The 14009-nt window shown below is 36.7% G+C and overlaps 1 protein-coding gene across 5 annotated transcripts in view; it reads left to right on the forward strand.

The window, feature by feature from the left end:
* tmpoa (thymopoietin a) overlaps window positions 1-14009 on the forward strand; it is a 32410-nt gene that overhangs the window by 6126 nt on the left and 12275 nt on the right. For all 5 annotated transcript variants that reach the window (XM_062065629.1, XM_062065632.1, XM_062065631.1 and 2 more), the window contains exon 2: window positions 11201-11315. In XM_062065629.1, coding sequence (XP_061921613.1) covers window positions 11201-11315 — 115 coding nt within the window. The remainder of the gene's footprint in view (window positions 1-11200; window positions 11316-14009) is intronic.

Genomic DNA, 14009 nt, shown 5'->3' on the forward strand with positions numbered 1-14009 from the left:
AGCAAAGTTGTGCAGCCAGTTATCGACTAGGCATACCCACTGTGTGTAAAATGGTCTGATTTCATTCATGCATTGGCCTGATTTTGATTTTATGATATTCTGTTGTTACAAAATCAAATTTGCTGTGAAATTTAACGCAGGTCGAAAAATACATGGCAAGCAGTGTTTTATGTGACGCAGCGCGCAATAAAATGTGAGTTATGTGCACAGGTCTCGTGGACATCCGCTGTGTGTACGTTTCGCCTGAGTATGTTTGCACCTTTCAGAGTAGCAGGCTGACATCCAGCTGTGAGCTCAGGGTTCAGGCATCTCTGGGTGTGGTCTATAGCAGAATAAACTACGGGTCTCTCTGCCTTCCTTATGACACGCTTGGCTCGCTTTCATATCAAGTTTTGCTTGCTTCTGTCATATATGACATTGGAAGGAAACCACCGGAAGCGTGTCTCTTTTGTTCATTACATGCTTTTGTAGTGTTCCTCAACACTAACATGTTGAATTGAATTCTTCACATTTTTACTAAATTGCCCTAGGCTTGCGTGTTTTAGGCCTGCATGTTCACTATATGCTCACACTGAGTAGCAATCTGATATAACTTAAGAATCTTGAATTGACAAATTTTTGAAAAATGCCATTCATTTCATCAAGCCTTTTTGGACCAGGAAAAATTAGAATTTGGGGAGAAACAACATTTTTTGGAATGTGGAAGATAAATTGCTCAAATATTTTGAATGAGCTGAATGTTTTGAAAACCTTGAATTGTATAAAAAGAAAATCGTTTTGTGATGTTTAAAAAGCTGCACACTATTGATTAACTCAATGTGTAGAATTGCATCTTTGATTAATTCTTGAAAAGTTGGGTATTTAATAGATTGTATGTTTAATCTCATGATATCTCCGCATTGGTGCCTGTCTGTCTCCCTCTCTGTGTGTGTGTATTTGTGTTTGTGCTGACGCGATTCACGTTTGGTATTATCTTTTTTTTGGCTTTGCAAATTGACGCTGCTTTAAAAAGTACCGTGATATATATGTATGTGTGTATGTATATTTATGTATATGTGTATATACTTGTGTGTATTAGGGTTGTATGGTTTACCGGTACTAATAAAGTACAGTGATGCTAATTGATTGACATGGGTACTGTACTGCACTTGAAAATGGAGAGACAGAATGGAAAAAAACGAAAATTCTACTGGTTCATAAATAGCGTGCGTGAAGCGCAATAAAGAGGTATTTGGCCTTCAAAATTAATGATAAAGGTGACGCTTCAAGTGTTGCTTTAAAACATGCATCGCCAAACGTGGTGATTAGTATTACCACCTTTGCTTCAAACTTAGGTAAATATTTAAATAATGAACATTCAGATCTGCACAAGGAGTTATAAAGAGTGACCGGGTAATAATGTAGTTGTTACACTTGTCCTGATGTATGGCTCCAGTGCAGACTGTCGTCAAGGAGCACAGGGCAGACGTTCCCTTCAGGGTCGATGTTTTCGTCGGGGGTAACCCTTCACTTTACAATGGGTCTGCTTAGCTCTGCTTTCCGGTCAGAATTCGATCATAGTAGTACATACTAGTGCAAGTAAAATGACTGAATGTGGTAACAAATTGCTACAATTTGTGTTTTATCTTTAACAAATGTGTGTTTTACCTGATATATGGCTTATCTGTATACATTCATCCATAGTTTTATTTATATATATAACAAAAAGGGCACAGTCTACAGGGTCAAATTCCTTGTGTTAAAGCTGATTGTCATTCTGATTCAGAGGATAAAAGAATAAATATTAATATTATCAATGGGGTTATTATGATAAACAACACAATTGTTATTTTTTTTAAATATACATATAACATTTGTTTAGCCTTTTTAATTGCAAATCAAAATGATCATGTCATATATATATATGATGATGTCAGATGACCACGCCCCAACCGTCACATATATAGTGGCAATCTAGGTAAAACCCTGCATGTCTAAAAATATTAAGCTGAATTAAAAAGCTGATGGCTAAATAAAAGCCACTAAATATGTGCGCTTTATAATCTCATTAGTTGACTAATCGTTAACATGGTCTACGTTTAGTCGATCATTAAAATTGTAGTTGCAGCCCTAATGTGACCAAGGGTCTCCAAATTGAACATCTTTTGGAACATCTGATTCTAACTTTAGAAAAACCTATGTAAAATAACTGTTTGTGTAGTGTAATTGTAGTATTAATGGATTCAATATATTTGGCAACAGAGTAGAAGGATGGGAAGGGTGTACATAGTGTTAAAGCGGTCTAAATGTCACATTCAAGCAACATTTCTTAGGAAATGAAATGGAGACTTCACATTCTTTCAGATGATCCATAAGCCTAAACTATGCAGGGCGTGTTACAGGTTGACCATGGTATTTATTTTAATAGGGAAAAAAATGATTGTGACTGTTTCACCTTATTGTTAAAGATTGTTGTCCTGATTGTGTGTTTGCATGACATTCGGGCTTTTGGAGCTTAACAGTTCAGAGAAAAACATTGTAAAAAGGTCAGTGTCTGTCAAAGTCCCTGAAAAATGTAGGCAGGTGTTCATTCAGGGCATGCATTTATGCCATAGTCAATACCAGCACTTAACACATTTTCAGTAAAGTGTACATTTAATGCAACATTCCTAGTACTTACCAAAGTCATCCTTCATGTTTACATGTTGACCAACAAAGGGTAATAAAAATACAGTTTCACGCCAGGAGGGCAAGCATTTGGTTAGTGGGAATAGGAATCATTTTGATGACGTGAAACCTTCAAAAACACAAACAGCTGCTTCACAGTACAGTTTATTTGTGCGGCTTCAAAGTGATGGATAGGCTTTTGCTGCCACAAGCTGAGAGCCTGTGAATGTTTTTACAACTATTAGGATTAATCACTCACAGTAGCTGCCACTATATTTCGCTGACATTATTCCTCCAGGCTCTTAAAAAATTGTCTGTCAAATTGCTACTCAGTGAATTCAACACTTCTGCAAACATTGCATGCATTTTATCAGTCCTCTGACTCTTGAGCATTGAGCTAAAACGTATGGTTCTTTTTTATTATCTGGTATCCTAATATGTTATTTGGTTGTGTGAGGGTTGATTTCAAGTATGTTGGTTGTGCAAATACAGAGATGGTTTAGCATGTACCTGCTACATTTTTTGTTTGTGGGCTTATTTTAGTAGTTTTTTGAAACTTGAAAATGCCAAAAACTGTCCTTTTTCTATTTAGGAATTGGCATCCAAATATTCGTAATCATCCATTTTCTACCGCTTGTCCCTTTATATGTAATTAATCTCTGACAGTCTTAAACTTTATGAGAAGGACAGCTGACCTACTGAAAATATTAAAAAGGTTTTATCTTCTTACATAGATTTGTTTCTTTACAAAGCCTTGGAAATATACGTTGACACTAGGGCTGCAACAACTAATCGATTAAAATCGATTATTAAATAGTTGCCTATTAATTTAGTCATCGATTCGTTGGATCTATGCTATGCGCAGAGTTTTTTGTTTTTTTTAATCAAAAATTTTGTTTTTATTTTTATTTTTTATTTTTTTACTAAACCTTTATTTATAAACTGCAACATTTACAAACAGCTGAGAAACAATAATCAAAATAAGTATGGTGCCAGTATGCTGTTTTTTTCCCAATAAAATACTGGATAGGATAGAAATGTAGTTTGTCTCTTTTATCCGATTATTAATCGATCAATCGAAGTAATAATTGACAGATTAATCGATTATCAAATTAATCGTTAGTTGCAGCCCTGGTTGACGCAACTAAATATCACCACCGTGCCTTGATATAAAATGTTTGGGACAGATGGGGATCCCAAATACACAAAAACGGGTACCAACAAGTAAGAAAAGTAGGTTTTGTATAATAGGATCCCAACTTAAGAGGCGTTTTGAGAAAAGAAAAAAGCCCTGAAAATAATATAAGAAAAGTCAAATATAATCTCCAATTCTCTTTAAAAAAACATTTAGCTATGCTCAATTCTTCAGCTAACAAAAACATAAAAGAACAAAATGTAGAATAAAGTGGCCTGATTTATACGTCAGCAGCAACATGAAAATAATTAACATTTTAACAATAGTGTTTTATAGGTAAACATTATTATAGGACACAAACACAAAGACGTTAGCCAGGAACACCAACTTGCCTACTGCTTTATGATGCTGTGTGACATGCTGTGTTCTGAAAATTACTTTTAAATTATATATTAATTAATTATAGATACTCGTTACTTTACCAAAAAAGTAATTGAAATACTAGTGGAATTATTATTTAATAAATGTAATTAATTACTAGGGAAAGTAATTATTGCTATATTTGTTAGCTTAGCGGGCTAGCATCGGCAGTTTGTTCACTCTTACAGCACCTCTTTTGAATCTTTCACTGGTTTGTGTTACCTCTGCTTAATAAATAGATTGAATGTGCTTCCATGGCTATATGTTTTTGTCACCAAACGGGGTATTATTTGAATGGCAAGTTTGTCACTTCAATCATTGATTTGTTGTTAAATTTTCCCTCCAACCTTCGTAGTTACTAGCGCGCAGTGCAGTCTGTGTGAAGTTTTAAGGTGGTGAAAAAAACATTGTCTTTTACCAACCAGTTCTTCCAACTAAGATTTTTTTTCTTTCGTGATGGGAAGGCTAAGTCAGTAAGAGTGTGTAAACTAGGAGGAGCGGGGCTCCCCTCTGTGCGTAGTGCAGGAGGAAGGGACACATAAAACAGCTGTCAGGGCGCACTGAGTGATCACTTCCACGTCAATCACTTTGATTATGAGTTTATTTCAAACATGCTATACAAGTGGGCAAACGTTTTACTCTAGTTTGATCACATTTGGATGGATTTCTTTTCGGAGCAAAATGTGATGTAAGGGTTGAAATCCCTTGAAATCGCACGTTAAAGTTAAAAGTTAAAGTACCAATGATTGTCACAAACACACTAGATGTGGTGAAATTTGTCCTCTGCATTTGACCCATCCCCTTGTTCCACCCCCTGGGAGGTGAGGGGAGCAGTGGGCAGCAGGGGTGGACGCGCCCGGGAATCATTTTGGTGATTTAACCCCCAATTCCAACCCTTGATGCTGAGTGCCAAGCAGGGAGGTAATGGGTCCCATTTTTATAGTCTTTGGTATGACTTGGCTGGGGTTTGAACTCACAACCTACCGATCTCAGGGCGGACACTCTAATCACAAGGCCACTGAGTAGCCACATGTGCCACATGTTGTTTTTTTGTTAAGTCACACAATCTATTTTTAGTTGCATTTGCGAGTAAAGTTTGTCGCACCGTACACCCCTGCTTATTGTTGCTTATTGAGTAAAACGAGAAGGTTAATGTACTAAAAGTTGAGACGGAAATACAGCCTTGTGGCAGTTAGTCCAGTATCAGGAAATATTCTTGTACGCACTAAAACGCTTAAAGGTGAACTGCACTTTTTGGGGGTAATTTTGCCCATCATTCACACATTTATGTTTAATGCATTCTAACTACTAAATAAATGTGATCAAAAATCCACTTACAATGGAGCCTATTCTGCCTATAAAGCACTCAAACATGTAAACACTTCCATCAAGGTTTTATATACACGTAAGTATGTGTGTAATGTAGTAACAGGCACATTCATAATATCATGTAATATGTACATATTTTGATCATAATAAGTATACGACACTGCATTAATTCATAACGCATCACAACATTTGCTTTTTTCCTTTGACAGCATCACTGATTACTACTCACTGCAAACTTCATGAGAGCCAATAAACATAATAAAACATCACTTACTGTACAATGTCTGCTCTCACTAGGATGCAGACTGATTGGATTTTGTTATATTCCTGTTTAGATGAAGAATGACTCACAATCCTTGCGAAGAAAAAAGAGGGTGGAGGTCTAAATTGGATGCTAAAGTTGTTGGCACTTGTCTGATTATGTCCTCATCCTTCTACTATCAAAGTGGGAGACATTATTTATCCAACCATCCGTCCATGATCTAGAATAACTTTCACGAGCTCCGAAGCGAAAAAGAAGCTCACCAGTCGATGATGTTAACATAGCCACACAAGCTAGTTAACTCTCTGCTATCACGGCGCTGCTATGAATAGTTTGTCTGCATTAGCGCTTGTAATAACAATATCTCTATTAGTTGTTTGATATTGAAGTCAGGAAATGTAAATGGTGTATTTTTTGCGGTTTTTGTATGGTTATTTAAAGGATTTTTGGGCGAATAGAGGCCCTCCCATTGGCTCCATTGTAAGCAGACCATTATTTACGTTTGTTTACAAGTTGGAATGCATTTAAAAAATAATTCTGCCATCGTGTCTCTTAATGATTGTGAATAATAGGCAAAATTCCCCAAAAGTCCACTTCCTCTTTAAAATGACTCAAAGCAATCTAGTATATACGCCTGCCTGTATGTAGCACTATACATTTTACCATAGAAAGGGACACAAAGCAGCCCAAGAAGACCAATGCAAGTGAGGAGTGGGAACGAGGACTTATTCTGAAAATAGGAATGGTTTATAGGGCCCTATGATTAACTTTCTTCCGATCCATTGTTGGAAAACAAATGATAAAAAAGCTAATGTTAGAGAGTTAGACACCAGATGTTTGAGTTAGATATTACGAGGTTTTATATTAGATACTGGTATCATATGTGTATATAATGTCTGCTGATGTATTTCTGTTGTAGTTGTAAAAATATTTAAAAAACTACCCAATACCAATAAAGAAAGGGCAAGCTCTATATACTTGAAAATTGGTCGATCCCTACTCATAACCCACAAATTTGGTAGCGACTTAAAGCATAACAGTTAGCCGAGAGACTGCTGGTATTCCAAAAACTCCTGAGCTGAGGCACTCGTAAGCTGATATACCACTGTACCCGTCACATATGTTGCTGATGTCAGATTGAGTTGCAAAGGTTGCTGTACTTTATCTTACTTGCATCATTTCAGCCCTAAATTTGTATGTAGGTGTACGGTATCCATACTGTGCCAAATTGTGAATGATGTCTTCTTAGTTGGTGTCATAAGAGTCTGTGTTTGAAAAGGGAAAACTGAGGACTTGAAAAGTACATGGGGTCTACTTTGTCTCCCCGCTAAACCAGTCTTGGTAGCACCTGCAGGCTCAGCAAACACTTTTTATTTTAAGTTAACAGAGATTGATGTTTGCCGAGCAAAATTATAAAGTTCAGAGGAACTAGCATTTGGAGGAGAAGGTGTTGGTTATAGTGTGACTCTCAATGGGTATGGAGCACAGGTGCAACGCTTCACAAAACCCACAGTTTGGATCTTGTCGCGATTTATGGTTCAGTGCATGTTATTTTTTTTTCCATCACCCCAGAATACCATATATCAAAATAATCCACCTTTACTATTTATCTGGTGGTTCTTCCAAAAATATTTTATGAATTAAAACTTAAGAATGGCTCCTAAGGCTCTGACCCTTGAATTCATGTAAACAAAAAAAAATACTACTATCTTTATAACTACATTATATACACCGTCAAAAGGTGAAGGACAAGCTTTATCAGTACTAGGGATAATGATAAACGGCGATACAATTTTGTGCGGTTAGTATTACCGTTTAAATTTTTATTACCGAAAAATCTTCATTTATTAATGCATTTTAGGCAACACCGCTTAGTTCCTGGAATTGGAATTTCTGCAGCGCTGGCTCATATGCACTTGGCCCGTTTGGAATTAGAAAACATGGCGGCGACTACACCACATTGCTCCAGAGATTTTTCTTCATTCTTCATTTGCTTCCTATTTTGTGGAGTCTCAGAACGCGTTAAAGAGGGCACTGCTGGTATTAGATGGTGACAGTTGTAGAAAATATTGTCCCATACAAAAAGTATTCAGCAGAGGTTTGAAAAGTTTATAGTCTTACCGTTTGTTTACTGGGATGGTCACTCGTCCTTTATTTCATTGCTAACTTTATCAGGATTCCAATAACATCATACTATTTAAAATTGTTTTGTCGTCTCATCGAATTGAACGCAGGCTATAAAGTTAAGTCAACACACTGATTTGTGAGTGAGGCACAAAGATTGTCTATTAGATGTGAAAGGTATCACACCTATAATTTGGTTTTTTGGCCAAACCGTAGCACTGAAAGACACAGTGTTGTTGGAGGAGAACAAAGCGTGTTTATTATACTAATTGACTGATGAGGCAAACTGCTTTGTGTTTCATATTGATATCAAAAAGTAAACACCATGTTTTTACATTACTTGTGGTTTTTGTTTTTGTTTTCAATTTCACAGTTATTACTTTAAAAAACAATGTGACATAGCATTGTGTTAATGTTTTTATGGTGTAAAGTTAATTCTTATATGACACATTTCTGCTCAAACTCCAAATGGATCTGCCTCGATACACCATGTACATGTATTTACATTTAGTATAAGTAAATGTACAAAAAATGGCTGTAGTTGTGGTGAAAACGAAAAGAGTGCCTCTCTCTGTCCTGTTTTTACATTGAGCTTATAAAGATGCAGATGAGATAGATGTGTTGCAGGTGCATTGGGTTGTCCTGGCTAAAATTAGCTTTGTAGTTACTTCCCAGACTTAGCTGGTGTTTAAAGTGGCTGTTTTGACAATTAGTTCTTGAGGGGCATTTGAGTGTTTCTCTGATGAATGAGCCTTCCATGACACATCATTTCTCCAGACAAATTTTTATGAAGACAAAATTTAAGTCACATTTATGTCAATTTTTGTGATATTTCGCATTTAACAGTGGATTCTGTTTTTATTGGCCAATTTTGTATGATTAGAACTACACACCAAAGGTGTAAAATACTAAATGTTTGCCATTAAAACAGATACAATACTAAGACTAAAACACTATCAGAGACGGATAAGAAACACAAAACATGCAAAATATTGTGTTTTCTAAGTTTATCTATTTATTCTAAAAAAAAAAATTAAAAAAAACTTGGTCAAAAGAGTTTAGTGACTTTTTGAGCCTATTCAACAATACTGCGATAATAATCATAACCGCAATTATTTTGGCTACTATAACCGTGATATGTGATAAGTGTCTGTCTGCAGAGTTTTTTAGTAAATGTTATATCAGAGGAGTTGAATCTTTGCAGACACATAAACAAAAAAGTCTGATTGAAAAATATTTAGATATAGAAATGCCTTTTTCAGATTAAATTAGTGGGTGTGTTTATTCTCCAAATCGGGACTAATAAAGACTCCTGTGAGTGCCTGCAAGTCCGCAATTAGGGAAGAATTACTAGTGTGCCGCAGCAGATAGTGAAACTAAGGACTGTCACTAAAGCCGCTGCTCTTTCTAAATGTTTCAACTTTTATGCTAGTGTTAGTCATATTTCATTGTTCTGTTCTTCTGGGCTGCACTTCCGAGCTGTGTAAGGGGAAGAGGCACAACGCTGATTGAACATTCATTACGCTGTGACAAGTCTGATTTTCACGCGGTGGAACGGGAGGTCGCGCACATACACGGACACACACTTTCACGAAGACACACGCAAAGGTACACAAAAACACAAATTTTCACAGATGCACACAGGATCACGGTCAATTAAGGTGGATTGTTCCGTGCAGGATTACACCGAGCATTGTTGCTTCCCTACTTGTTACTAGTGCTGTAACTTCTAACGGACAGTTCAGAATCAGAAGTACTTTATTAATCCCTGAGGGGAAATTAAGAGAGTTCCCCCATGTTTGATCAAGAAAATGTGCTGACAGCTGATCACCGTGATCGAACTCAAATTAATCGCGATCAACGCCCAGCCCTACAACATAATACATATTGTTATGAATGTGTTTGTTACTACATTTTATATATACTTGCAGCGTGTATATAAAACGTTGAGGGAGGGTTTTGAAATTGTTTTAGAGGGCTTTGAAGGCTACAACAGTGGCTCCCATTAGCTGCGTCTTGAAAGTGTTTTTATCATGTTTAAACCCCCCCACCCACACACACATAAATGCATATGTATTCTTTTCTTTTCATAATGATTGTGAACGATAGGCAAAATAAAAAAAAGTGCAGTTCCCCTTTAAATTGGAGTGGAGTTGTAATTGTAACATAGTGGCCTCAATTAAGGATGTCCGATAATGGCTTTTTGCCGATATTCCGATATTGTCCAACTCTCAATTACCGCTACCGATATCAACCGATACCGATATCAACCGATACCGCTATATATACAGTCGTGGAATTAACACATAATTATGCCTAATTTGGACAACCAGGTATGGTGAAGATAAGGTCCTTTTTTAAAAAATTAATACAATAAAATAAGATAAATAAATTAAAAACATTTTCTTGAATAAAAAAGAAAGTAAAACAATATAAAAACAGTTACATAGAAACTAGTAATTAATGAAAATGAGTAAAATTCACTGTTAAAGGATAGTACTGTTAGTAGACCAGCAGCACGCACAATCATGTGTGCTTACGGACTGTATCCCTTGCAGACTGTATTGATATATAATGTAGGAACCAGAATATTAATAACAGAAAGAAACAACCCTTTTGTGTGAATGAGTGTAAATAGGGGAGGGAGGTTTTTTTGGGATGGTGCACTAATTGTAAGTGTATCTTGTATTTTTTATGTTGACTTAATAAATTAATAAAAAATAAAAACCGATACCGATAATAAAAAAAAGATACCGATAATTTCCGATATTACAATTTAAAGCATTTATCGGCCGATATTATCAGACATCTCTAGCCTCAATGATTCATGAAGTTAAGCTGATAAGTTTGTTATTCTGCCTTAAATACTTTCTATCTGTAAGTAATATGTAATTGTCATTATTTCACATGCCTTTCTTTACTGTGTATATAATTGAACAGTATTTATGTTGTGTACAATGTGTATTTATATTTATAATATCTTGTGAAAAGAAAATTTCATATTTTTTTTGGAAGCTCATCTCCTACTTGACTTTGTTTATGGGGTTAGGCGCAATAAGTGTTCAACTTCAGCCTAAACCCTTTCGGTCTGCAACATTTTTTTTTTTTTAATGAATTTACAACTGTTTGTTTATGAATGTAAATCTGTTTGTTTATGTAAAACTTTTTGTTTATTTTGTTGACCATTGACCGAATAAATAATAAACTGAACTAAACTAAACAAGGGCACAGGATGGAAACACATTGTTTATGGTTCCATGGTTAACAATCCATGGTTTTCACAGAAAGCACCTCGGAAAACTGACAAGGTTCCAGTGGAGCTGGACGTGACAACGCTGACTGACGAAGACCTGAGAGAAGAACTGATCAAGCATGGAGTGCATGCTGGCCCGATTGTGGGTGAGTCAGTTATTTATATGGTTTATATGCATGTGCGCAGCTAGTGGTGGGATTGGGCAGCTGCTGGTTGGGCTGATAATCAATACACTGACAAACATGTGCATGCATGCATGCACGCAATGTAGCGGACTGGATTGCAATTGCTCCTCCATATTTACATTTTACAATCTTTTATAGGAATAGGAAACACTGGAAAGACTCAATAACCAAAACATAATATTAAATTAGTGTGATTGCTCTTGCACATATGCTAAAAAAAACTAATGATAAATTGCAAGCACAACAATGTAGTAAATGAAAGGCCATGCTATCATCATGCCATGTTCATAGAGGAAAAACTCCCTCTATGGAAGAAACGTCAAACTGGAACGACACTCAGTGCAGGGTGGCCCAGAAAGATTGAGGTCATGCGCTTCCCCTATATGTTACACACTGCCCACAGGTGGTAAAATTCACGAATGCCTTGTACATTTTGCATAGCATTTTAGTCCTGTTGTAAGTTAATTTACTTAGTAGTAAGAAGGCATGTTATAAATATAATGTAGTGCAGTTACCACGCCATCATCACGGTTTTGGTGAGGACGGGTTGCATACTTGTGGGGGTGCTCTGCATTCCTGGGTCTTGCCTTTTGCAGCCGCTTGTATATGATTACTGAGTAAACGAATGACGCAAGAATTGATGTAGGACTGGGTAGGGATGATGTTTGATAAGAAATTATCGAGTTCGAGCCTATTATCGAATCCTATTATCGAATCCTCTTATTGAACCGATTCCTTATCGATTCTCTTATCGAGTCCAGATAGGTTGTTGTATATGGAAAAAAAACACAATATTTGGTTTAAGAAATCACTTCACATTCTCTACTGCTCGCTACTATAGTATTACCATATCTGAGTTATTGTGCAGAAATGTGAGGAAATAACTACAAATGTGCGCTACATTCGTTAACCGTGTTACAAAAAAGATAAATTAGACTGATACATAATGTTGGATATAGAGAACATACAAACACTTTATTTATTGAGTCAAAAATATTAAAGTTCGATGATTTGGTAAAATTGCAAACAGCTAAAATGATGTGGAATTAAATGATGGAATGGATTAAGTAAAGAAGTTAAACATTGTACTGATATGATCCAGTTTAAGAGGTTGTTCAAATGAATAGTGCTTACAAAGAAGAAGAATTATGAGAAATACTTTCAACCTTATTGAAAATAAGATATTCTTCATCTCAGTATATTAATAATGACTGAATTAATTAATTACATATTACAAAACTGTTGTATATACTACAAACCCTGTGTCCATATGAGTTGGGAAATTGTGTTAGATGTAAATATAAACGGAATACAATGATTTGCAAATAATTTTCAACCAATATTCAGTTGAATATGCTACAAAGACAACATATTTGATGTTTAAACTGATAAAAAAATTTTTTTTGCAAATAATCATTAACTTTAGAATTTGATGCCAGCAACACGTGACAAAGAAGTTGGGAAAGGTGGCAATAAATACTGATAAAGTTGAGGAATGCTCATCAAACACTTATTTGGAACATCCCACAGGTGGACAGGCTAATTGGGAACAGGTGGGTTCCATGATTGGGTATAAAAGTAGATTCCATGAAATGCTCAGTCATTCACAAACAAGGATGGAGCGAGGGTCACCACTTTGTGAACAAATGCGTGAGCAAATTGTTGAACAGTTTAAGAAAAACCTTTCTCAACCAGCTATTGCAAGGAATTTAGTGATTTCACCATCTACGGTTCGTAATATCATCAAAGGGTTCAGAGAATCTGGAGAAATCACTGCACATAAGCAGCTAAGCCTGTGACCTTCGATCCCTCAGGCTGTACTGCATCAACAAGCGACATCAGTGTGTAAAGGATATCACCACATGGGCTCAGGAACACTTCAGAAACCCACTGTCAGTAACTACAGTTGGTCGCTACATCTGTAAGTGCAAGTTAAAACTCTCCTATGCAAGGCGAAAACCGTTTATCAACAACACCCAGAAACGCCGTCGGCTTCGCTGGGCCTGAGCTCATCTAAGATGGACTGATACAAAGTGGAAAAGTGTTCTGTGGTCTGACGAGTCCACATTTCAAATTGTTTTTGGAAACTGTGGACGTCGTGTCCTCCGGACCAAAGAGGAAAAGAACCATCCGGATTGTTATAGGCGCAGTTGAAAAGCCAGCATCAGGGATGGTATGGGGGTGTATTAGTGCCCAAGACATGGGTAACTTACACATCTGTGAAGGCGCCATGAATGCTGAAAGGTACATACAGGTTTTGGAGCAACATATGTTACCATCCAAGCAACGTTACTATGGACGCCCCTGCTTATTTCAGCAAGACAATGCCAAGCCACGTGTTACATCAACGTGGCTTCATAGTAAAAGAGTGCGGGTACTAGACTGGCCTGCCTGTAGTCCAGACCTGTCTCCCATTGAAAATGTGTGGCGCATTATGAAGCCTAAAATACCACAAGGGAGACCCCGTTAGTTTTGGACTTCCTTAGTTGTTTTGTGCACTTCGGGGGTTTGTTTTAGTCACCATGGTTACTTATGATTTCCACCTGCCTTGTACGCGCACCTGTTGCTCATCAGAGACTCTATTTAAGCCTGCCTTTTCCGGTCACTCGTCGTGGCTTCATTGTTTACATTTGCAACAGTTACGTTGGCATTCTG

Source organism: Entelurus aequoreus, linkage group LG12, assembly GCF_033978785.1.
Source record: "Entelurus aequoreus isolate RoL-2023_Sb linkage group LG12, RoL_Eaeq_v1.1, whole genome shotgun sequence".
Classification (NCBI taxonomy): domain Eukaryota; kingdom Metazoa; phylum Chordata; class Actinopteri; order Syngnathiformes; family Syngnathidae; genus Entelurus; species Entelurus aequoreus.